Source organism: Volvox carteri (genome assembly GCF_000143455.1).
Source record: "Volvox carteri f. nagariensis unplaced genomic scaffold VOLCAscaffold_6, whole genome shotgun sequence".
Taxonomy (NCBI): Eukaryota; Viridiplantae; Chlorophyta; class Chlorophyceae; order Chlamydomonadales; family Volvocaceae; genus Volvox; species Volvox carteri.
Window position 1 is genome coordinate 2325363 of NW_003307549.1, and position 21991 is coordinate 2347353.

Below are 21991 nucleotides of genomic sequence, written 5' to 3' on the forward strand. Positions count from 1 at the left end.
TACAGGAAGAACATCCAAAAGGGACGCAGAGGAAGGCATCTGCCTTCTGGCCGCGTGTGCGCAGGACGACGACGAGCTGCTTTACCCGGCCCCCTTCTCCATTCGACCCGGTTGCCCCGGCTGCCTCGGTACGACAGCCAGCGTTGCCCGCAGGCACATCGCCATGCAGATAACCCAATACAGGTCGCAAATCGCAAGGCCAACTCTGCGCTCCACCAATCTACCAGGTCAGCCCATTATTTACAAAAACCCTGCGCTGCGCGATGTTGGGCACAATCGCCTCTTCCGAGCGACCCATATCGCCCCATCCACTATCCTGACCTACACACTTGCCCACGAAGACCAACCCCCATGCGTCGCTTCACCCCATCCGCGACCTCCTATATGCCGCTTTCCCGCGGCATCATCGGCCCTCCATGCCAACCCCAGCTGCAGGCCCTTTTTTTAGCGCACAGCACACAGCGCACTTGGTACTTTTTACCGGGTGCTCCCCGGCTGCCAGGTGGCGTCTGCAAATGTTTGAATTCGCCACCGCACTGTATGCCATGCTGCGCCGTGGCGTGCACTCTGCAAGACCGCGGTGAGAGCTGTGTGCGTGTGTGTGATCGTGAGTTTCTGTGTGTGAGAGAGAGATTAAATGAGCAGCACTGAGTCGCTGAGTGGTGCCAGTTGGTCATTTCTCTCAGCTCGGCTCATTAAGGAATACCGCAACAGGGGGAAAAGAGCTCAATGCCTGGGACGCCGGGGAGTCCACCGCCCTCCATTCCTTCATGTAGAGACAGGGTGCGATGTGCACAGTCATCGGGATGCGGACATGGACCTTCGGCTGCTGCTATTTATTCCTGGCTTGTGGAGTCACCGCTGACTCCGCTGACGCTCCTCCAGCGTCAGAGCTTCGCACGAAGCCACCGAGCAAAGGCGCGTCATCCAGGACGGCCGCAGCGGGAGACGCTGAGATGGCGGCAACTCCGCCATCGCCAAGGGGAGTCGGGACTGCCGAGGCGCGCGAAAGGACACAAGACCGCGGCGACGGCAACGGCGACGGCTCGTCCCTTGCTGCAGCCTCAGCCACACCTATCGGCGATAAAGTCCGCACCTCCGAGCTGCCGACCATTCCCTGTTGCACCGAGCCGCTTGGTGGGTCCCGCCACCGTACCTGCGCTTGGTAATCGACTGGCTTGCAGCCGTACAGTTCTTGCGCTGCTGCTGCAGCTGCCGTCGCGGCCGTTTGCAACGCCTCGGCAGAAGAGCTGCAACGCAGCAAGGGACTGTCCCGTCCCATGCGGCCCGAAGCTGGACCGCCGCTGGTGCTCACCCTGCCACAGTAACCGTCGAACTCCAAGCCTGGGCGGGCCGCCAGAGGCGGCAGCGACGGCGCGCGTATTGACGGCGTCTTGTCAAGGAGGGAGAGGCCTGGAACGGACGTACTCGATGAAGGAGCGCGAGAGGAACGCGGCGTTAAGGTGACACTTAACGCCATCGCGTCACGTTTAAAGCTGCCGACCCGCGGGTCGCCCACGAGAACGGCCCCGGTACCGCCAGCGGACATGGATTTGTTGGGCTGGCGGCTGACGCTGGCGGCACGGTCAACGGCCGCGGTTGCGCCGCCGCCTCTGCCGTCACCGAAAGAGCCGGAGTTCGCCTTGCCGCCAGCAGCCTGCTGATGGAGCACGAGTGGTACTTGGCTGCGCACCACGGGTGAGTGGTAGGTAGTGGGTGAGTGGTTGAGTGGTAGTGGGTGCCGGCAAGGTGAAGGAGAGGCGACCGTGCACACGTGCGTTTGGTCGGTTGAAGGAAGGCGTCATCGGGGTTGCGGCAGGTTGGCGACGGGCAACGAGCAAACAAAGGTACTAATGATGGCGGTGGTGATGGGATGAGGCCAATACGGTGCCCGTTGTGGCTGGTGGTAGTGGGACACAGTTGCCGGTGCCTCTTGACTGCCGCGCCGATGTATGGTTTTAGTCTGGGTCGTGGGATACGGACCGCTGTACAGTGTCGTACCAGATTCCGTAGTTGGGTTTAAGACAGGCGCAAGAGGAGCGGCACCCGTGGGTTTCCCGGAGCCGCGCTGGTAGTGGCGATTGCGCTGCTGCCTCTGCCGTAGCCGCATGCGTGGGAAATCGACAAAACGAGGAGAGCCGCGCTGCGACAGCCCCTGACTGGCCTCAGCACTGACGGCAGCCACGGCGCTGCCGCCGCCACCGCCGCCGCCAGCGGTTGTGCGCGCAGAGGAGGAGAGGGAGGAGGAGGAGCGGCAGCTCCCGTTGCAGCCAAAAGTATCGCTGCCGCCGTCGCTGAGGCACACTTAGGAGAGCGTGTTTCTTTTGCAGGGTTGCCACGGTTGTTGTGCGTGTTTAACAGCACCTGCTGTGAACCGCGGGTCGGTTCAAGCTTCCTGCCTGCTTGCCAACCAAGCCCTGTGCGTAAAACTCCGACAGAGGCGCTGGCAAGGACTGCTGTGGGCAAGGCTGTGGGCAATCGCAACTCACAACAATCTGCAGCTGTTTTCAGGGAAAAAGCCGTAGCCGCCAACGTCCGCAACGACAAGGTATCGCACTGCCGCAAAGCGGATGTTGCACGAGTCGGCTGGTCGAGAGGCGAGGATGCGGTCACTGCACCCGCGCCGCCACCGCCGCGCACTCGCCCACCGTCAACCGTCACCCCATCCACGCGACAACGTGAGTCCCCCCGTGAAGCCCTCTGTAAAACACGGGCAACAGATCAGACCTTATCCAAGAGGCGCCGCGGTCACCACGACAAGCAAGAGAGATCCTAAAAATTCTAAAAAATGGAGCTTGTCAAAGTCGTGAAAAGCCGAAGCGCAAGTCCTCCTTTTTTCGCTCGGCCGTATGATATGATACAGTGTTAACAATTACTGAAAAACAAAGTTTAGATAGACTACATGCAAGGAACATCCAAGATCTTGGCAAGCTCAGCCAAAAGGAATCATATTCGTTTCGTTATGTTATGTGCAAAACGAAAATAGGAAAGCTAAAGACAGCGGCAAATACGTGGTGGAAGAATAGACATGCAAAAGAAGTACACATCATATTTGTTCAGGACTCAGGTCCCGTAGTGGAGACTATGCAGGACAAGCGCGATCCACCAGCCCATCAAATGCACCAAATACAGCAAATGCAGGATGGCGGCAGCCATACATACTGCCGACCCACTCAGGGACACCGAAAACCCCGTGTGCCGACTCAGGTCTCGGCGACACCAACGATGGAACAATAACCAACCAACGCAACTAAGCTAAGCGAGAGCGGCGGTGGCGGCTGGGGGAATGGGATGGGGGCGGAGGAAGCGCAATGTTCAACGCGGGGACCTGCGGGTTTGGCACATAGGTGGTGTGGAAATTGGGAGAGTGGCGTTGGGGTTTAATGAACTGCGCATTGAACGGCGTTCTATGAAGCGTCCGTGAAGTGTCGTCTCGTTTATATGCAACAGCATTTGGCATGCTGCTTTGCCGTAAGCCGAGCCGATTCAATCAGATTTGCTGAGCCAGGTTCGAAAAGATACATTCATACACACCGCAGCGGCCGCATCCACGGAGGGTAACGTGTGGTGTGGGTAGGGTGCCGGCCCCGTCTTGACGTGTGGGCCACACACATCCACAGCACTCGCCCGACGCAGTCTTCGCCCCCAAGGCACGAGACAGTGAACGACAGTGAGGTATTCTTGCCCGGTGTTCCCGGTCCATGTGTGGGAGGCCTCTGCTCCGGTGTCTAAGTATAGTAACTTTGGCCTTGCTTGGGTTGTTCCTAATTCGCTCCTACGGCTGAACAACGGGAGAACCAAGACTTGTTCGCAAAGTTGGGAGTTCGGGAGTTCGGTGTCGCAAGGCAATGATGGAAGGGGCAGGGGACAATAGGCCGGTAGCGAAGGACGCCGCGGTGGTGATGTGAACATATCCCGGCGGGAAGTGGCGGCCCTGGGCGCGGAAGTGGGGTGGTGGTGGTGGGGAGAGAAGGGCTCTCCAGGGAAGGCCTCATTTATATCTCATAACCTGTCTGTCTGCGTTTTTGTGTCTCTCGATCCGCTGCCTACATCCACATTATCCCAGGTAACCAAGGGGTAGCCATTCACACAAACGTATCAAGAAGTTCTCTTGGAGGAGGTAGTTCTTCGCCTGCTGCCCACCACCCCCTTCCGCCCGGGTACAAAACAGCAATCCACAATCTCCTGGACCGCTGAATCTCACCTCGCTGTTCGTTTCGCCGGCGCTAGCAGCTGCAACAAGTCCCTCGTTTCCAAATCAATCGGTAGTTCCAGATCCAACTGCGCGCGATCCACGCTCAGCGGCTGTGTGGTATTGCCACCGCTGCTGGCTCGGCCGCCGCCTCCGCCACCGCCATGCCGCTGCAGCGCGGCCGTCATGCTTGCGCCGCTACAGCCGCCGCTGACGCCGGGCCCGGCGCCGGGCCCACAGTTACCGCCGGCGCCAGCGCCACCATTTGTCCCGCTGCCGCCTCCGCCGTTGTGAGAAACCCGGGCAAGAGCCAGACGCTGCATGGGCGGCTGCTGGTACTGCTCGTCCTTCGACACGCTGCGGGTACGTGTACGAAGCGTCTGGGCGAGCGTTTCCATGCCTTCTTGAAGCGAAGGTACGGCTGCGAGCTGCGGCCTGCGGGAGCGAGTCAAGGCCCGGTTGATTCACCTGGCGGTAGTGCGACTGTGCTTTGGCTTTGAAGTGTGAACAGAGTTGTGTTGGCCGACAGTCTGGCTGAGCTTTGGCATGGGAATATTTCGAAGTCAAGGGAGGGGTGAAAACGGGACAAGGTTCAGGGTTTTTCAGCCTTTGGTTGGAAAGTCGCAAAGGCCAGGAGGCGCGACGCCGGGAGGAGCACGAGGCAAGGCGCGTCACCTACATCCCCCCATCCCACTACCCTGTCGCTACCTCTGCATTCACGGTGCACATGTACAAGAACCAAGGCGACACTGCGCGAGGAGAGCGACGAAGCGCGTCATCATTTCGCCGCAAGGTTCTATGTCCCCAAGTTATGGCGCACAACGGAGAAAAGGCAGCAGCAACCAACTGCACATCAAGTCGGATCAGATGCCGCGTGGAGTGCAGTGGAAAGGAGTGGGAATCTGGGAGACTGAACTGGAATAGGTGAGTGTCGCAGAGGAGGGCGAAGCAGTTCCCAAACGAGACGCCCTCAACGCGGTATTAGGCTGTTTACGCAGCCCACCCCGCCTCCCCAGGAGAGAAAAGGAGTCATGTCAATGTCCCGTGAGCCCTTGCAAAAATACCAAACATATGACCAATCCTTGACCTCTTGACCTTTTGGATTCAGTACATTATTTAGGGTTGGGTTTACTTCATTTGAGTTACTGCGCAATGATTGCTTAGGAATATTAATCAAGGCCTCCCCCGTTCCCTATTCTGCTCGTACACCCTTGAGCCCTTGAGCACCCCGCTGGTGACCGAATTCCTTCTGACTTAATCACATACGCGCGTATCCCCTCCCCCTTCCCCCCTCTCTCTTCCTTCTGGCGGCGGGTGTGCGCTCGCGCACAAGGGGGGAGGGGTGAAAGCTGCACTACTGCGCTATTGCACTACTGCTTACTGTGCCAAGGTCAGTCCCTCGGGTGTGGACTGGATGCCCAGAATGGCCTTGAACTCTTCAAAGCTGAGGACGCCGTCCCCGTTGGCGTCCAAGTAGGCGAATTCGGCCTCCAGCTCCTGGACCAGACCAGGGTCCAAAATGACCTTCGAGTCGGCGCCTTCAGACCCTGTGCGCGTGGTACCAGGTGGTGGTGATGCCGAGGGCGTTTACGATGAGGGCATTACGCACAGACGAGGCGGTGGAAGGCGGGCGAGCTGAAGGGAATGCCGGAATAGCGAACTGGATGGGAAGGAGGGAAGGGGGGAAGGTGCTAAAGAGGCGGGCTCTCTAGCACCTTCCCTTCGCGGGCGGAGGGCCGCGGTACGGGTTCACGGACCCATCTTTGGCTTTGTAAGTGCGCGTCCATACTCACCTCCCCCCTTCATGCTACCAACATTTTGGGCCTTGTGTACGCCAACTGGATATCGCTTTTCCCAGCGCCTGCGGCTTTTGCAACTTACCAACTGCGCCCTCCCCTTCTCTCCTCTCCGTTCCTCCGCGCCATTCACCGAAGCCATGCCCTGTTACCACCCACCAAACCACCCGCCCACACCTTTCCCTCCCTCCCTCCCTCGCCCGGACCACCACTCACCCGACTGCCGGCCATGCAGCTTGAGCTCCGCCTCATGCCGCAGAGGGCTGTCCCCACCACCTGCTGCCCTGGCGCCCAACATCTTCAGAGCGCCCGCCTGAACTCGCTCCAGAAGCACCTCCATAAACACCTCCTTGGTCACGTAACCCGAGCCGCGCCTGAAGAGAGAGACCGCCCCATGGGACAAAGACAGTTGCTACAAGCGAATGCCGTTTCCGTAGAAATAACGCCTTACAATTACGTTAACACAATCGCGTAAATCCCTATGCACAGCACCTGCAGAGATCTTTCAACAACCACCAGTTTTATACACCCATATGGATGAAGGGGGATGCGAGGAACGGTTGAAACGCAGTGCAAAGTGCGAATGTGTGTCGGATGAGGTGGTAAGGCGGCAAAAGGCGGATGGTCGGAAGTCGTCATGCGCTTGCATGGACCTTCAAAAGACAGGACACAGGACACAGGACTCAGGACACAGGACACAGGACACGTCAATTACGCCGTGGAGTACAGAGTGCAACTCCTGTTCCTTCCAAAATCCCCTGCTGCTCCGTCCCCCGCCCACCGTCCCCCGCCTCCTCCTCAAAGGCCCCCCCTCACTTGTCCAACATGGTGAAACTCTTTTGCGCCACCAGCGTCTGCTTTTCTTCGTCAATGGTCTGTATAAGGCCCGCGAAAAATTCCTTGACGTCCACGGTGCCGGTTTGGTCCACATCCAGCGCCTCAAACATGCGGTTGATTTCCACCTCCGATAACTCAGGAATGGCCTACGTGAGGGGGAAGATGGGGATGGGGGAAGTGAGATTTACAAGGTTTGGCATAATGATGAGGGGATGGGAATCATATGCATGGAAACCAGAAATGGACTGCCGGGAGGCGTCCAAAGCCCGAAACTGCCCCTAGGGAACGAGTCCTAAGCGATGATGGAGTCATCGACCCGTGCTACCGGAAGCAAAGGGGATGGGGAAGGCGAGATGCGGGAGGTTGAGGGCACAAGGGATGAGCAAGAGGTGACTGAGACGCGATGCAAATTCTGGAAGTCGCCTGAAAGGCTCAACCGGGCGACAAGGGCTAGCTAAGGAGGTTGGTGTGGGAGGAAAATGAGTGTGGGGTTTCTTGGAGATCGGGGTCGCGGCAGGGTCCGTGGATATCACACATAGGGATGTGGAAGTGCAGGTTGAGGGAGGGGGAGGAGGAGCATTTCTATTCGCAACTCCGCTTTTCTCCTCTTCTCCTTTTCTTGACGCACAACTGTCACCGCTGCTGCTTCCACCCACCCATACAAGCTTCCCCCACAGCCCAAGCCCCACAAAGATAACCGTTCTACCTATCACCCTACCTATCACCCTACCCTATCATCCTACCCTATCACCCTACATATCACCCTACCTATCACCATACCCTATCACCCTACCTATCACCATACCCTATCATCCTACGCCACCCCACCTTGATATGTCCTCCATCCTTCCCAAGGTCCACCACCTCACAACCAGGCAGGGACTCACAACGCTACGACAGTCCTTCCATAGTGCCTGGCCACCCGTCCGGAAATCCGAAACCCCAGCCACCAACTGCCAATCCATAACTCACACACCTCTTTCGCCGCTTTGATCAGCTCCGAAACCTCCAACGTGCCGCTAAAGTCCTTATCCAAGGAGTAGAACTGCCCCAGCAGCTGATTAGCTCCGCTGCCGACCAGCTGGTCCGCCATAAGGCCCAGCAGCAGGCGCCGAATGCGCGACTGGTTGGCAAAGGTGCGCAGGTGCTTGAGCGTATCGGGCACGATGACTGTTTCCGGCACCTGCGGGATGACAGGGAGTGGGAGTTAGACGCGGGGAAAAGAGCGCAAGGAGACAAGCGGGAGAACATGAACCCAACAAGCCACCTACGCCATAGGCCTCGTCATGTCGTGAGCGCCACAAACAACCCATTTCCTATTCGCACCTGTTCATGGCATTAATGACATCACACGCAACGAGGTCTGGAGTTTTTAGCCTGGGTACGACCGTGGGTAAATGAAGACAAGCGCCAGAGCCGGCAACGCCCGCACAGGCCCGCTTTCACTCCCACTGCCCTTTTCCACTATTTCCCCCCATCCATTCCTCTACACACATACACAACCCACCGCGCACCTGCTGTTTGAGCCATGGCATACCCAGCACCTCCACGGCGGTGGGTCTTGCCCGCGGGTTGGGCTCCAGGAGGGTCCGAATGCAGTCCTTCGCACACTGCGAGTGGGGCGCGGGGCGGTAGGGGGGGATTGTATGCCACAAGTCAAAGAAACCGGCTGCCGGCGTCCGCCAGGCCGACGGGTGGAGCTGGCGGAGTAGGAGAGGCGGGTGTGTAGGCGTGTGAGGCTGGCACAGGCGGCGGATGGGGGCTGTGAGGGCTGCACATGCCGGGGAGAAGTCTCGAGTCATAATGGTGCAAGGTCCAGGCAATGCGGCGACACAGGAAGGTCGGTACAGCAGGATGTCAGGGTCGGACCGCGCAACGCAGAGGTATGTGTGCGCAGCTCACTGGGGGGAGAGGCAGTCCCCCATCGCCCATCGCCCAACCAAATCCTGCGGGCGCCTGCTACTTCCACATCCTCCCCCTAAAGCCAACCCTACCCTATGGCCCTTCCTTGGCCTCCCAAGCCGACGGGTCAGTATCTTGCACATTGTCCTACGTTTTTGGTCTAATCTTGGAGTATCCGTCTATTGTACTTTCTTGTCGCCAATCGTCTGTGCTTCGTCGTGACCCCCCCCAAAGCCCACCGCCGCCAACCCCTCATACGGCCCCCTACCTGCCACGCTGCTGCAACGGACTAAAAGACGGACCGTGTCCCTTTGAAGCTAGTTCCCGCTCCCTGGATTCTTCCAACTGGTTTTCCCCCCAAAAAACACCTTTACCAGCGCAAGCATCGTACCCCTCCTTCCAGATCCCCTCCCCCGCACGTTCCGCAGGGGATAAACATTTCCCGGTCCTTAACACACTAAAGCCTTTCCATCATCCCACCTGCGATATGGACGACCAGCGCTCCCCGTTGAACTTGACCCGGGGGCCGTTCTTGATGTAGTCCAGGGTGTCAATGTCATTGTTCTTGAGAAATGGCGCCTTGCCACACAGCAGGATGTACATGACCACCCCTGCCGACCAGATGTCGGCTTTTTGGCCGCACACATCATTGGCCATCTCCGGGGAGGCGTAGCGCACGGTCCCAAAGGCGTTGCGAACCTGCACACACGCGCCCACGAGGCGGATAATGTTCGGCAGTTCAGCAGCTCAGGTCTGCCGCCAATGAAAATTGCATCAATGCAGGGCCGAGCCAGGCTTAAGCCTGTATAGCGTTTCGCGCCTTCAGTGCTGTACCGCTTACCATCTCGTTTGGCTGCACGAACACTGACGAGCCAAAGTCCAGCACCTTCAGAACCCCACTGGCCCCCTCGCTGTCGAACATGAGGTTCTCTGGTTTGATGTCCTGTTCAGAGACCACAAGGGGGGCATCACTTCATGTTAACATACATAGGTTTAAGAAACTGGAGTATCAACACCTCCGTCTCCTAACACATTGGGCCTGTTAAGTTTAAGGTGGTGTCCCTTCTGGACTCCCCTGCCACCGAGCCCCGCAACCTCCCTTGCGCCGAACGTCAAACTCAATGGGCACGGTCCCTACTCCGCCCATATTTCCCCTCAGCTACATCGCATCACCTGGGGGCCTCTACCCCAATGCTGGATTTGACCCAAATCTGATCCGGGAACGTCAGATTCCCACTCTCCCACAGCTAAATGTAGTGTGTATGTGCGTGCGTTGGACTAACCGACCTACTCAGGACTATTACATGCCTTAAAAGTCCAAAAGTACTTGTTTTTCCTCTTCCACGGCTTGGAGCTCGCAAAATTTGTAATGTGCAGCACGGGGCACCTGGACACAGCCACAACCTTGGCCAACCCGCTCCTCTCGGGTCATACAATTCCACATCAACCGCCTCTCCCTGCCATCTCCATCCCACTCGCCCCTCTGCTCTTCCCCTTCTCAAACCCATTTTCTATTCCCCCACGGGCAGTGTAGCACGCGCACAGCCAATCCACCGCCCCCTCTTGTCCGGCGTCGATTTCGTTCCGCTTGCACCTTCTGAAGTCCATCTCCCTCATCTCGATTCCGCTCGCAAATCCAAACCCTAGCATTCCGGAGGTGTTGATTCCTGAGCCCAGATAGCTTTCGCTCCCAAACCGATAGCCGCAGGCGGCGATGTAAACCCAACTTTATACTCCACTCCCCAATCAGCACCCATAATATTGCGGCGTCCCCCATCCTCCAATCATAACCCTGGGTTCCGTATCTAGGCTTCCAGGCTTCTTGACTTCCAACACCAGGAGTGATAGCAACAGCGCCGTCACCATCCACGCCCCAACTTCCTACCCCCCTACCTACCAGGTGTGCTATCCCCTTGCTATGCATGTGCGCCAGGAAGAGCATCAGGCTCCGCAACAGACCGGCAGCCTGGCGCTCCGTAAAGCAACCCTGGTCGAAGGGCAGTGGAGGACAGGGCGGGGGATGCAAGACAGGACAGGACAGGACGGGAACAACTCAGACATGTTGCTCCTCATCACGCCACAATGCCACGGGGATCGTCCCTACGATTCGATCCCATGGTCAGTTGGGTAGGTCTTACATGTGGTAGACCAAGCCTAGGTATACGACATAAGGGGCCTACCAGCCTTATGCCCGAGGCTAAGGCTTCTCCGACAGTGTTGGGCAGGCCCGGCCCAGACGAGAGAGACGAGAACGAGACTACATGCGGGCGACCAGGCGGCGGGCTTTCCCCAAGCGAGACCTTGGCACTAGAGGGGAAAGGGTAACAGACCCAAAGTACACTGATTGGCCTAGGCGGACTTCCTCGGCCCCGTAAAACCGGCACTTCCTTGGGCCCTAGTTCCGGTCTTCGGTTCTTATCTCATGAACGGCCACGTAGCACACACATATCCAAGCCCGGGCACCTGTTTCTTGCTAATGTGGTCAAAAAGCTCTCCGCCTGCAGTGGAAGTGATCAAGTGGTGGGTGGAAGGAAAGGGAAGGGGGAAAGGCATGATGGCCAGGAAGCCCATGTGATATGGTTAGGGTCATGCCTGCGGCGGCAGATACACCGGTGCTCCCCATGAGGTACACAGCAATCCCCGGCGCCTCGGCCGTGTTCAGACCTGGATTTGGTTGAAGCGCCAAGGGGCTATAACGCCCGCGTCACACTTGCCTTCACAGCATTCCATGACAATGTAGTAGCACTCGGCACCCTCAAATATTTCCAGCATCCGGACAGCGTTGGGGTGGTCCTCCACCATCCGAAAAGTGCCAACTTCCAGCATTACCTTTTGGCGTTGTCGGTCCAGTTGCTTACGACTCTGAAACGGCGAAAAAGCAAATGCGAGGTCCTGCACCGGGCCTTCTTCATCCAGCTGAGTGTAATGGCGTTCCTCCATACCTTTGGAATGGTTTTCACTGCCACCTTCTTGTTTGTGGTGCGGTGGTAGGCTGTCAGGACCTTACAGCTTGCGCCATAGCTTGTAAGCGTCAGACGCGTATAGTACTCGTGGAACCGCCTAAACAAGGGCGTTACGGATAGCTCTGGAAAGATTTTACTTCAGGTTATGCGCAGAGATAACTTACTTTCCCTTTGTAAGTCCCATCATCTCTTCCGCGATTTTAAGAGCCTCCTCCCGTAACAAAGCTGACTTCTTCGGGTCATCGGGGTTAGCTCCAGCTCCTTGGTCTTGGGACTCGTAGCCATCCTTGCTAGAGCTGCACCCCATTCGTCTCCCAGGAGCAACAAGCCCCGGGCCCCACGCAACGAAGCCACCAGCTTAAATGTATGTATCAAGTGGTAAGCTGTTCCACGACAAATTACCGACGTATAGGTCTCTTATAGCTGCAAGTGGCGAGTTTCTTTCACATGCCATATGAGTATTACATGGAAACCCCGTAGGAAAATGCTTCTCTAAGTGCAACCAAAGGTACTTGTACCATAGGTTGAGTTCGAGAGTTATTCGTGGATTAGCAGAGCCCAACACGACCTTAGCGAGGTTGAATTGCATGTAAGAAAGGGCTGGGCATCCAGATCAAGAGATTAAAAATTAGGTAACGTCGCATATCCATACGAACAGAATGTTTATCGCCTTGCCGGATGCCAAGCTCAGTCCGACGGTGCCGTACGTGGCCTTTATGCACATGTGCAAAGCCTCAAGCTTGTATGCATAACGAGTTGATAACAGTTGGTGCTTCAGTATGTGCGAAACAATGCAAGGAGCGCTTCAACCATTATTTTCTAGTCCCTCAACAAGCCCATCAGTTGGGAGCCTAAAGTGAAGTGCAGACGGAAACCATTTACTGTCAACTGCTCTACACGAATCCTATGACTTGTAGGAGGCAACTTCGTGTCCATGCGTTGTGCCCGAGCAAGCTAGGGTACCGGTAAACGTATTGCAGGGCTGTATTGCATCCTTACAGATGAAAAGCCGTCGTTTTGACAAATAATCCATACACCGATAATCCGTTGCCTTTTCTGCGAACAAGCAGGTTTCCTGTGAATCCCATGTGCCGGCGTGGCCCAATCCGGCGCTGTTACGTCCTGAACTCCGCCAACCCTACCGAACAACCCTCGAAACAGCTTGAAGCACCATAGCCTCCAGCCACTGAACACCAGCTACCATGCATTGATGTCAGCTTAAGCTCTGTAGCTAGGACCATTTAAATCCTTGTTTGTTTTGCACGGGTGGCCAAACACGCTGCCAGGAAACGCCGGATGTGGGCCACCGCTTCCCGATGTGGCCGGCGCCCGCGGCTCGCGCTGCGCGGTCGCAGGACCCTTTGGGAGACGGAGAAATACCGGTACTCAAAAATAGGTGGTTGCAAGGGGCACTTGTTATAACTGATCATCCATCGAACCTACAGCGCCCAGGCCGTATGCTAACGCACCAGTCATATGTTGCTGGCCTTGCACCTGTACAAAACGCGCAATCTGAAACGCTGCAGGCTCGAGCATTAGTTGCCGCCATACTATGGAACAGCATGTATATGTCCTACCATCTGATTGAAAGTCGATGGCCAGCCATTACACAGCGCCGTGGAGGAAGCTGCCTATGTTTATGCTTGCCCTCACTTGGCCGGGAGGTTGAGGCCAGCTTAGGACCGGACTCCAAAGAACAAGCAGTGGATCACAGCAAGCAGCGTGGACCGGTCTCTTCTGGTTTCTGTGGAGACTGCCTGCTGCCTGCACCTGCATCCCTGGAGGCGTTCCTCCCGACAGGGTGGGACTCCATGAAACCGCTCCTTCCCTGTTAATCGTTACAGTAGATCCAAAAAAAATCTATTATTAAGAAATTAGAATTGATGATACGGCAAACAGTTAAAATTTCAGTGATATATCTACCTGTGATAGACCACACTATCCAGATATCCAGATATCTACCTGTGATAGACCACACTATCCAGATATCTGTTAGAAGCAATAAATTTTAGAAGCAGTGCGGAACGTTAGTAGCACTGTTTCATTTCTATATTCCTGGTTCAGTTTTTTAATCGTTTATCGTTACTAAGCAATACTGATAATTCTATATTCTGGACTTGGCTAAAGATACCTTAATCCGTGACTTTAATCCAAGTGGAAACACCCCATAATGCATCAGAATTAAAAATATTTTATTGGTGACCCACAATAAATTATTGATAAATTGATAAGAGAAAATGGACCTCGGATGATGGCGGCGTCCAAACTGGACCAGGAACTGTATGTTCTTTTATTTCTTTCTTAGCTAAATGTTTTTTGTCATTAACCCTAAATAGGGTCATCCGTCTCAGTTGCAACTTGAAGAGAAGCAAGGACAAGGAACTGTTTTGGACAAAACAATTAGGGTGTATTTCTAGTGCGGACTAAGGCCAGGGATTACGGCACGGAAGTCCTTGGTACAAGCTTACCACATAGTTTCGTTCCATAAGGGAACAAAAGGTTGAAAAGGCGAGGCAAGATTGCCAACAACTTAGCCGTTTGAGCAGGTATCGATGGAGGACAGAGGGTTAATCCGCGACGTTAATCTGCACTGGAAATACACCCTAATCAGTGTTTTAGAGGCAGCTCACAACGGCAATTTGTATATAGGCGAAGTTGGTGATTTGCCAATGGTATTTCAAGATAAGTTGCTGAAGTCCTTAAGGTGACGGTGAGCTGGCAGCATGCCTGCTACATGCAAGTATACGTGGATGGATGAATGTGTGTGTAGTTGTTACAGTGGGCTCCAGATGAATGCTGCTACGGTAGTGGAAATCTAAGCAACATCTGTGCATAAGCCTGTAGGGCAGAAGCCAAGCCGTGCAAAACCCGCAACCGACCAGAGGCGCACCTCCTCGTAGAAGTGCTAAGGGCTATCCTTTTGCCCAAGGAGGGTCTGCTGCCAAGAGAGGGTAAAGGTCGCTCGAGGGAGTGAGCTGATGCAGGGTAGCCCTATTATCGGCTGCCAATCTTCAAGGACAACAGAAGTTAGCTGGTCGAAGGGAACTCGAAGTCTGCACTGCATACAAAGGAGAGGCTCATGAACGGGCCGCCGAGTTCTGCGCAATAGGAGCCTGGCCGCATCGGAGCACGACTTGATGCCTCGAACCCGAGGATAAGGGCTCAATGCGTTTATCACAGTGGACCCCGAACGGGCAATAAAGGCTGCGCTGGATGCCTTATGTGTGCAAGGACGAGCAAGGATAAAGCGTTCGTACCCTGGTTTCCAGGGCCACGGCAGGCCGCGAGGCGCGTTACGTTGGCGTCGGCGCGTCGGAGTGAAGCGCAGACTACGTATGAGTAAAAATGGAATAAAAAACTAAAAACTAAAAATAAAATTAAAATAAAAATTAAGAAAATAAAGATATGGCAGCTTGGCTGTTGACAGGGCCGGCAAACGCGGTTGACCGTTCTGAAGTCAAAGAGCCCGCCGCCGTGAAGTTGGGGCAAGCATCCGTACCAAGATCTAACTTACAACCTATCTGGGGCTGCACTTCGGACCAGACTCGGTTTTTGCGTCCTGCACGGATGAGCTGTTCTCGGCTGGCCAACGGGCCATGTTTGCTCTGCGCAACAAGCTGCGCCGGCAGGGTCTGCTGCTACCTAGCGTCGGCATGAAGTGTTTCAATGCGCAAATTCGTTCTGTCTTATCATACGGCTCGCAGGTGTGGGGGGCTGACCAGGTTCTCGCGATGTTGGAAAAGGGCTATCCGGCTAACGAGGCACCGCGGTCATGCTATTTCGATGTGGCTATACGAGACCGCATGGTCAAGCTCCAAATCTTTTTCATGAAACAATTAGTAGGGACTTCTGTACCACCCCTCCAGCTTTTGTTTATGGAGCTAGGTCAGATGCCGCTACAGCTGCACTGGGCTGAATCCGTATTTCGCTTCTGGAATAGTTTGGTGGAGGACACTAGTAGCGTATACCACAGCGCCTTTCGTCAGGAAATTCGTTTGGCGTTAGTAACGAATTTGCAGTTTGATGGTTGGGGATCCAAAGTCATTCGTATCCTTAACCACTTAGAGCATGACTGGGGTGAGGAGGCAGTCGGGGGAGGCATTGATATGAGCGTTAGACGTTACTCGGCTTGCAAGCTTGATGTCGAAGCGCTGATGGACACCCTTAGGACACGTGTCAACGACGATTGGGCAAATGATAGGCTAGCTGTGGACCCTAGAGTTTTCGTTACGGACGGTAGGAAGCCCGGCGTGAAGATGGGCCGCCATAAGCACTGGATGGGGCCACCGAAGCCGTACGCGGGTTATATCCCCCCGGCGCATCATCGTGCCCTAATCCTTTTTCGTTTGTGTGTCTCCGACCTGGCGGTTAACAGTGAGAGCAACAGGGCTAGGGAGCACCGCGTGTGCGCTGTGTGTCGTAGTAATGGTGCTATTGAGGATGAGAAACACTTCTTGGTAGAATGTCCGGCGATTATGTCTGCGCGTCAGAAGCTCTGGGACCTCGGTGTGGCCGTCAATGCGAACATCCGTGATATCATGCAAGTGGATGATCAGCGTGGTCTTGCAAAGGCAATTTTTGAGATGTTTCGCTCCCGGCATGAGCACCTAACTACCCAACTTTCTCGGCGGTAACAGGCAATTGTGTTTCAGAGTCAAATTGACGCTGTTCTTTCTCATAAACACCCGTTTTCTTCTTGCGTAAAACTTTCCTTTTTTGTTGTTTGTTTTGTTTGCTTCGTTTACTTTTTCTCTTTTTTCTTTTCCCTATCGACGGCGCTGTCAAAGCGGTTCATGAGCCTCCGGGTTCGTTTGGGCCGTACGAGCTCGCTGAAGCTTGTAACATCCATCCATCCATCCACAACCTTTGAAAGAACCTCAGCCAAAGCTAGTCCTACGCACCAAGCACTGACGTATTTAGGCCTTTTTCGGTGATCTCAAGAGTAAGGGAGATTGGCAAGTACGGAAGTACGGGAGGCCGTACGCCAACCATTAGATATCACACCCGTACAAGCCAGTCAGAGTTTGGCTCTCCCAGCACCGAACGCCTAGCCAGAGGGCAAGAAAAAAAACAGTTTAATCAAAAAGCAATACAGGAAATCAAAAATACAAAGGAAAGGGCCCTACCAAAATGAAACCGCTTTAAGAGCGCTCTCAACGCGATCTTAAGCCATATAAAGCACAAGTGGATGCCGCTGTTAAGAGCGTTCTGAGAACGCTCTTATCTGCCATGTTTTAAGATTGTGCCTTCTCAAGCTTAAGAACGCTTAAGCGTTCTTAAGCAATCTCAAGAGAGCGCTCTTTGCAGGGAATCTCAAGCGTTCTCAGCGATCTTACCCGTTCTCAAGGACATTCTCAAACCATTTTCTCACGCATTCTTAAGCAATCTTTCACCACTCTCAAGCGTTCTTACACCGTTCTCTCACCATTCTTAAGCGTTCTTACAGCGTTCTCAAGCGTTCTTACAGCGTTCTCTCACCATTCTTAAGCGTTCTTACAGCGTTCTCAAGCGTTCTTACACCGTTCTCTCATCATTCTTAAGCGTTCTTACAGCGTTCTCAAGCGTTCTTACAGCGTTCTCTCACCATTCTTAAGCGTTCTTACAGCGTTCTCAAGCGTTCTTACACCGTTCTCTCACCATTCTTAAGCGTTCTTACAGCGTTCTCAAGCGTTCTTACACCATTCTCTCACCATTCTTAAGCGTTCTTACAGCGTTCTCAAGCGTTCTTACAGCGTTCTTATAGCGTTCTCACAGCATTCTCAAGCGTTCTTACAACATTCTCAAGCGTTCTCACAGCATTCTCAAGCGTTCTTGCAGCATTCTCAAGCGTTCTTACAGTGTTCTCAAGCGTTCTTACAGTGTTCTCACAGAGTTTTACAGTGTTCTCACAGCGTTGTTACAGCTTACTGCAGTGTTCTCAAGCATTCCGTCCCCCAGCATTCTTAAACCGTTATTAAGGGCGCCTTCAAACAGAGGTATGCCCAACAAAAACCTAGGGCCACCATCTCGCTAGAGCCCGATTCTCACAGCAGACCGCTTTCCCATTCGGGCAGACATTCCCGGGAATAATAGTGATCTCGATTAGGTCGGGCCGCTGCGATGGTGCAGAAGGAAGAAGCACGGCACGGCGACGCACAGAGCAACATCGCTGAAGAGCGCGACCGATGCAAGTGGGTGCGCGGGCTGTCCGCGTAGGTGGCTGGGCTGGCTCGGAGTCTGAGGAGGGCTTCGCGAGTAATGGGATCAGTATAGTCCTGTTGGAGGTTGTGTGTGTGATATGTGTTAGCGGCGTTAGGGGAGGGTAAGTCGAGGAAAGTAACCTCCTTGCCCCTCTCGTGCAGTTGGTTCGTTGTTTGCTCTAGTTTGCCTTTACCCGTTGTTTTGAGCTCATGTTGAGTAGACCTGCTTTGAGCGTATTTCTCGGTGTCCAGCGTAGCTCAGCCGGTTCAGCCGAGCTAGTTGCTTGCATAAATCTTAGCCTGCCCTGCAGCGTTCATTGCTGGTAGCCTTGCAGTTCCAAAACCCAGATGAAGCGGACAACAGAAGGGGCTTGTACCCGTCAGACGGCAAGCAGCCAGGAATTCACATGGCGAAGTATACCGTAGCGGAACTAAAGATTTTACAAAATAAAGATTTTACCGCAAAATTATGGATTTTAATATATTTTACGGAACGAAGTATTTTACCGCATGCTGGCGGATTTTGCCAAGATTTTACGGTACTGTGGATGATTTCCTGGGATTTTACCGGCCCGCAAAGCTACCCAACCATGCAACACCACTGCCCGCCTCCCTCTCACGCATAAGGGGCAATGAGAATCATCGCATAAGCATTGGATGGGTCTGGCGGCCGAGCAAGCGGGCAGGAAGGAGGTGCTCCCGCATATCGCAATGTTTATCCCGCGTTCAGCGAACCGCAAGCTTATGCAGTTTAGGCTTTGCTGTTGGGCACTGGCGGCTAACAGAGCGCGTAAGGGACGGCGTTATATACCTAGGGAGGAGCGAGTATGCCCTTGCTGTGGCACCGATAGCCATATCGAGGACGAGAAGCACATTTTGATGGACTGTCCGGTGTACAACAAAATCAGATCTGATATGGGTTTCCCACGCTTCGAGCATATGAAGGACGCTATGAAGTGGGAACCTGAACGCCTGGCAAGGATGCTGGAACGCATATGGTCCCACCGCAACTCTATCGTTCCCTTTGGTCGTTATTAGTATCCTTCATTACTTGTTTCGTTGGAAGTGCGAGGTAGGATGGTGCTTATAGGCGAATTGGCAGCCCTTGAGCCCTCGGCTCGTAAGGAGGGTAGGATCCGGGCTGGAATTAGGGAGGAGCTCTGTCGCAGAATTAGCCTGGATTTTATTCCTGACAAAAGAATTGGTCTGCCGAGGTCTGGAATTGTTCTGGCGGACTCGCCGGAGGTATTCGAATTGCGCTGTGGAGCCTCGGAATTGGGCTGTGCTGGGCCTGAATTGGCCTGTCCGGGTGTCGAATTGGCCTGTCTGGGTGCCGAAATTGGCCTAACAGGGTATTGAATTAGCCTGACAGGGTATCGAATTGACCTGTTCGGGGTGTCAAATTGGCCTGACAGGGTATCGAATTAGCGTGTTCAGGGTGTCGAATTGGCTGTCAAGTTGGCAGGATTAGCTCGGGCTGGCATCCAAAAGCACATGACTTTTAAGGAATTTACAGAAAACTTTGCAAGAGGACCGCTTACAAGTGCCTCATGTGCGTATTAGTTTCGATCCCACGACATGGAGTGGGAAAACTTGCACACCTGGTTACCGTACTCTGGCACTACTACTACTACTACGGGAGACAAGCACTCAGGGCCACGACTGCATTACCCAGTCAAGTCAGTCGCCGAGGCCCCACTGTTTTCCTACCACACTTCATCGGCAGTTTGTCCAGTTTATCCCACAACACTCGTATGCATGAACAGGTTCGGGTGGAAACAATGACAAATCTCTGATACACCGCTAAACTCAGTACCACGAGCTACATTGAAAACAAATGAAAATGCAGATGTCTGCCGAGAAGAATATGTTCACCATATGCAATCTATGCCTTAATCCATCGAGCTCTCCGTTGGGCGGGGCATGGCCCATGAAATCGCCCCCGGTATTCCGCCCATGCAACCAAACACTGACACAAAACGTTGCACGCCTGGGCCCATGTAAACCACGACACTTCCGTGTGGATTGGCTACCCGCGCTCCCCATGTCAGGGGTCCTCCCTCCTGCTGTTGACTCCCGGATTGCCCACGCACAAACGCCAAACGTTGGCGCAGAAAACAGACAGGCCATTGTAGTATGGCATCAAACCACGCATAACCCACAGCGGCTTTCAGCAGCAGTATTGCTTGGTGAATGCGACCGGCCGCGTACTGCCAGTCTTAGCACCGATGAACCACCCCCTGATGCCGCCGCTGATGCAGCAGGCATATGGGTCTACACCGCCGAGCTCTGACCAGTTTGTTTTGAACTCGCCTACACAGGGTTGTAAAACAAGGGGGGCATTTCTGTTGTCATATGGTATGATGTTTCATAGACGTCGGTATGTATAACATTATACAATTGGGTGGGTGGGGTGAGGTGGGTTCCTCCTTTCTAGGTTGCCCACTCTTAGCTGCCACACATCTCACGTCGCCACTTACCAGTAGCACCACGCGACTTGACGCGGGGTGGCACATCCTCTGCTTCGGTGATGGCGGCTGGTGCACTCATCGGGACCACAGTTCCGCCGCGTCCTCGACGGTGCCAGTCTCCGCGTCCCTGTGTCCCTGATCCTCCACGGCCCCCTCCGATGCCGTTTTGATCTTGAACAAGAGGGATTTCGCGTCCGAGACGGTAAGGCCCGGTACATTCCCTCTCAGTGCCATGGCGGTGCGAAGCGGGAAGAGCTGGAAATCCTCTGCAATGAAGGACACACTGTCTTTCAAAACACCGTTCGCAAAGTTTCCGGTTGTTCTCGGCACGGGGACATCGCCGCCCCACGTCTCTGGCACGGACTCGCGCTTTTCTCTCTGTGATCAATCTCTCACCTTGGAACAGTTCCCATGCTTCACCAACGGAGTAGACGCCGAGATCTTCTTCGAATTGACGACGCACAGCATCCACCCGTTCATCGTCCCCGTCCAGCACATCGTGGAGACACGTCGCGACAGCCGCGACATCAGACTATACACGCAGCAGAGAATTAAATAAACCCCGAGTGAAGTCGAATGGCTGCAAGTGCACCATGGCGCATTTGCATGGTTGGAAGCCACAAAGCATGAAAAGACATACCGCGTCATTTGGACTTCGTGTCAGCTGGTCTCGAGGGTCTCCATCTTCCGCAGTGTCCTCCAGGGCGACATCTATAGCGGCCATTTACTCGCCACTCCTACCCGAAAGTAACCTATCTTCTATGTAATCAACGCTAAACGCTGAAGTTGGGTAGGTATGTAATACTATTGTAAGATTATCGACTGTGACATGCTTGCAACCCATACTTACATGCGCACCAAACTCTTGTTGTACGGAAGCGTGGTGTATGCATTAATGCATGACAGTGCGCGGCGCTAGAAGTGCTTTTGGTATACTTATACATCTCTATGCCGTTGTTGTGCAATATCTAAGGCGTGTTCCTTTTAAAAAGCTGAAGGTATTTAGACAGTAAGGAAGCATTTCTAAAAATCTCGGTAAACCATTGCAATAAGTATGCCAGTTTATATTATCACCATAGGTTCTTGTGTCGAACGGTGCTAAATGAACCTTGGTGCATGCATGGAAGTATTCGGGGCGGAGAAGTCTCAGGCCTCTGCTATGGAAGTCCTGGAGAAACGTCAGCTTGATTGCAGAGTCTGTGGACGCCAGCACACGATTAACTTGTGTTGCTGTGGCCACCCAGCGCCATGCACGGTCCTGTACCCACAATTTTGTGTTCAGGCGCTTTGTGGCTTCGATGGATCTAGCTGTGGAGTTAAGTATGCGTCCTTCGCAGCCTTCGCACCGGCAGTGTTGGATACGGATGCCGGTATGCCATGTTTTCAGACCTGTTGTCGCAGCGCGGGCTTCGAAGCACGGCGCCGTTGCCCGGTCCGTTACCCATGCCGGGCGCCCGTCCAGCGCGCCCCGCCTTCCTGCAACAACTAGCCGAGCGTCGGCGCCGTGTTATCGGTGGGATGTCGTGCCCTGGACTGCGCGACGAATGTTACGCCTGCCTATACGGCTGTTCCCAGGCGGGTGTGTTGGGGCCGCGGGACATTGAGGCCGCCATCATGGACACGGGCGGCGATGCAGGGCGCGCGCTAGCCT

General features: G+C 54.4%; 3 protein-coding genes across 3 annotated transcripts in view; 1 reads left to right on the forward strand and 2 right to left on the reverse strand.

Moving 5' to 3' along the window:
* Positions 1-832: 832 nt before the first annotated feature.
* Positions 833-11997, reverse strand: VOLCADRAFT_116471 (uncharacterized protein; the record flags this gene model as incomplete). The annotated part of the gene is made up of 14 exons (XM_002947528.1): positions 833-1685; positions 4205-4627; positions 5574-5739; positions 6205-6362; positions 6805-6971; positions 7802-8008; positions 8340-8435; positions 9208-9426; positions 9569-9670; positions 10625-10714; positions 11191-11225; positions 11448-11589; positions 11670-11787; positions 11855-11997. 14 exons carry the CDS (start codon positions 11995-11997, stop codon positions 833-835), a joined length of 2919 nt encoding a protein of 972 aa, XP_002947574.1.
* Positions 11998-20415: 8418 nt separating this feature from the next.
* On the reverse strand, positions 20416-21064 carry VOLCADRAFT_87832 (uncharacterized protein; the record flags this gene model as incomplete). The annotated part of the gene is made up of 3 exons (XM_002947529.1): positions 20416-20561; positions 20737-20872; positions 20981-21064. 3 exons carry the CDS (start codon positions 21062-21064, stop codon positions 20416-20418), a joined length of 366 nt encoding a protein of 121 aa, XP_002947575.1.
* A 211-nt stretch (positions 21065-21275) lies between these two features.
* The window catches only part of VOLCADRAFT_103513 (uncharacterized protein), a gene marked incomplete at its 3' end in the record, with an annotated part of 1158 nt that continues 442 nt past the window's right edge, over positions 21276-21991 (forward strand). The window contains exons 1-2 of the mRNA XM_002947387.1: positions 21276-21518; positions 21585-21710. Of these exons, the coding sequence (XP_002947433.1) occupies positions 21443-21518; positions 21585-21710 (202 nt within the window). The 5' untranslated portion in view covers positions 21276-21442. The remainder of the gene's footprint in view (positions 21519-21584; positions 21711-21991) is intronic.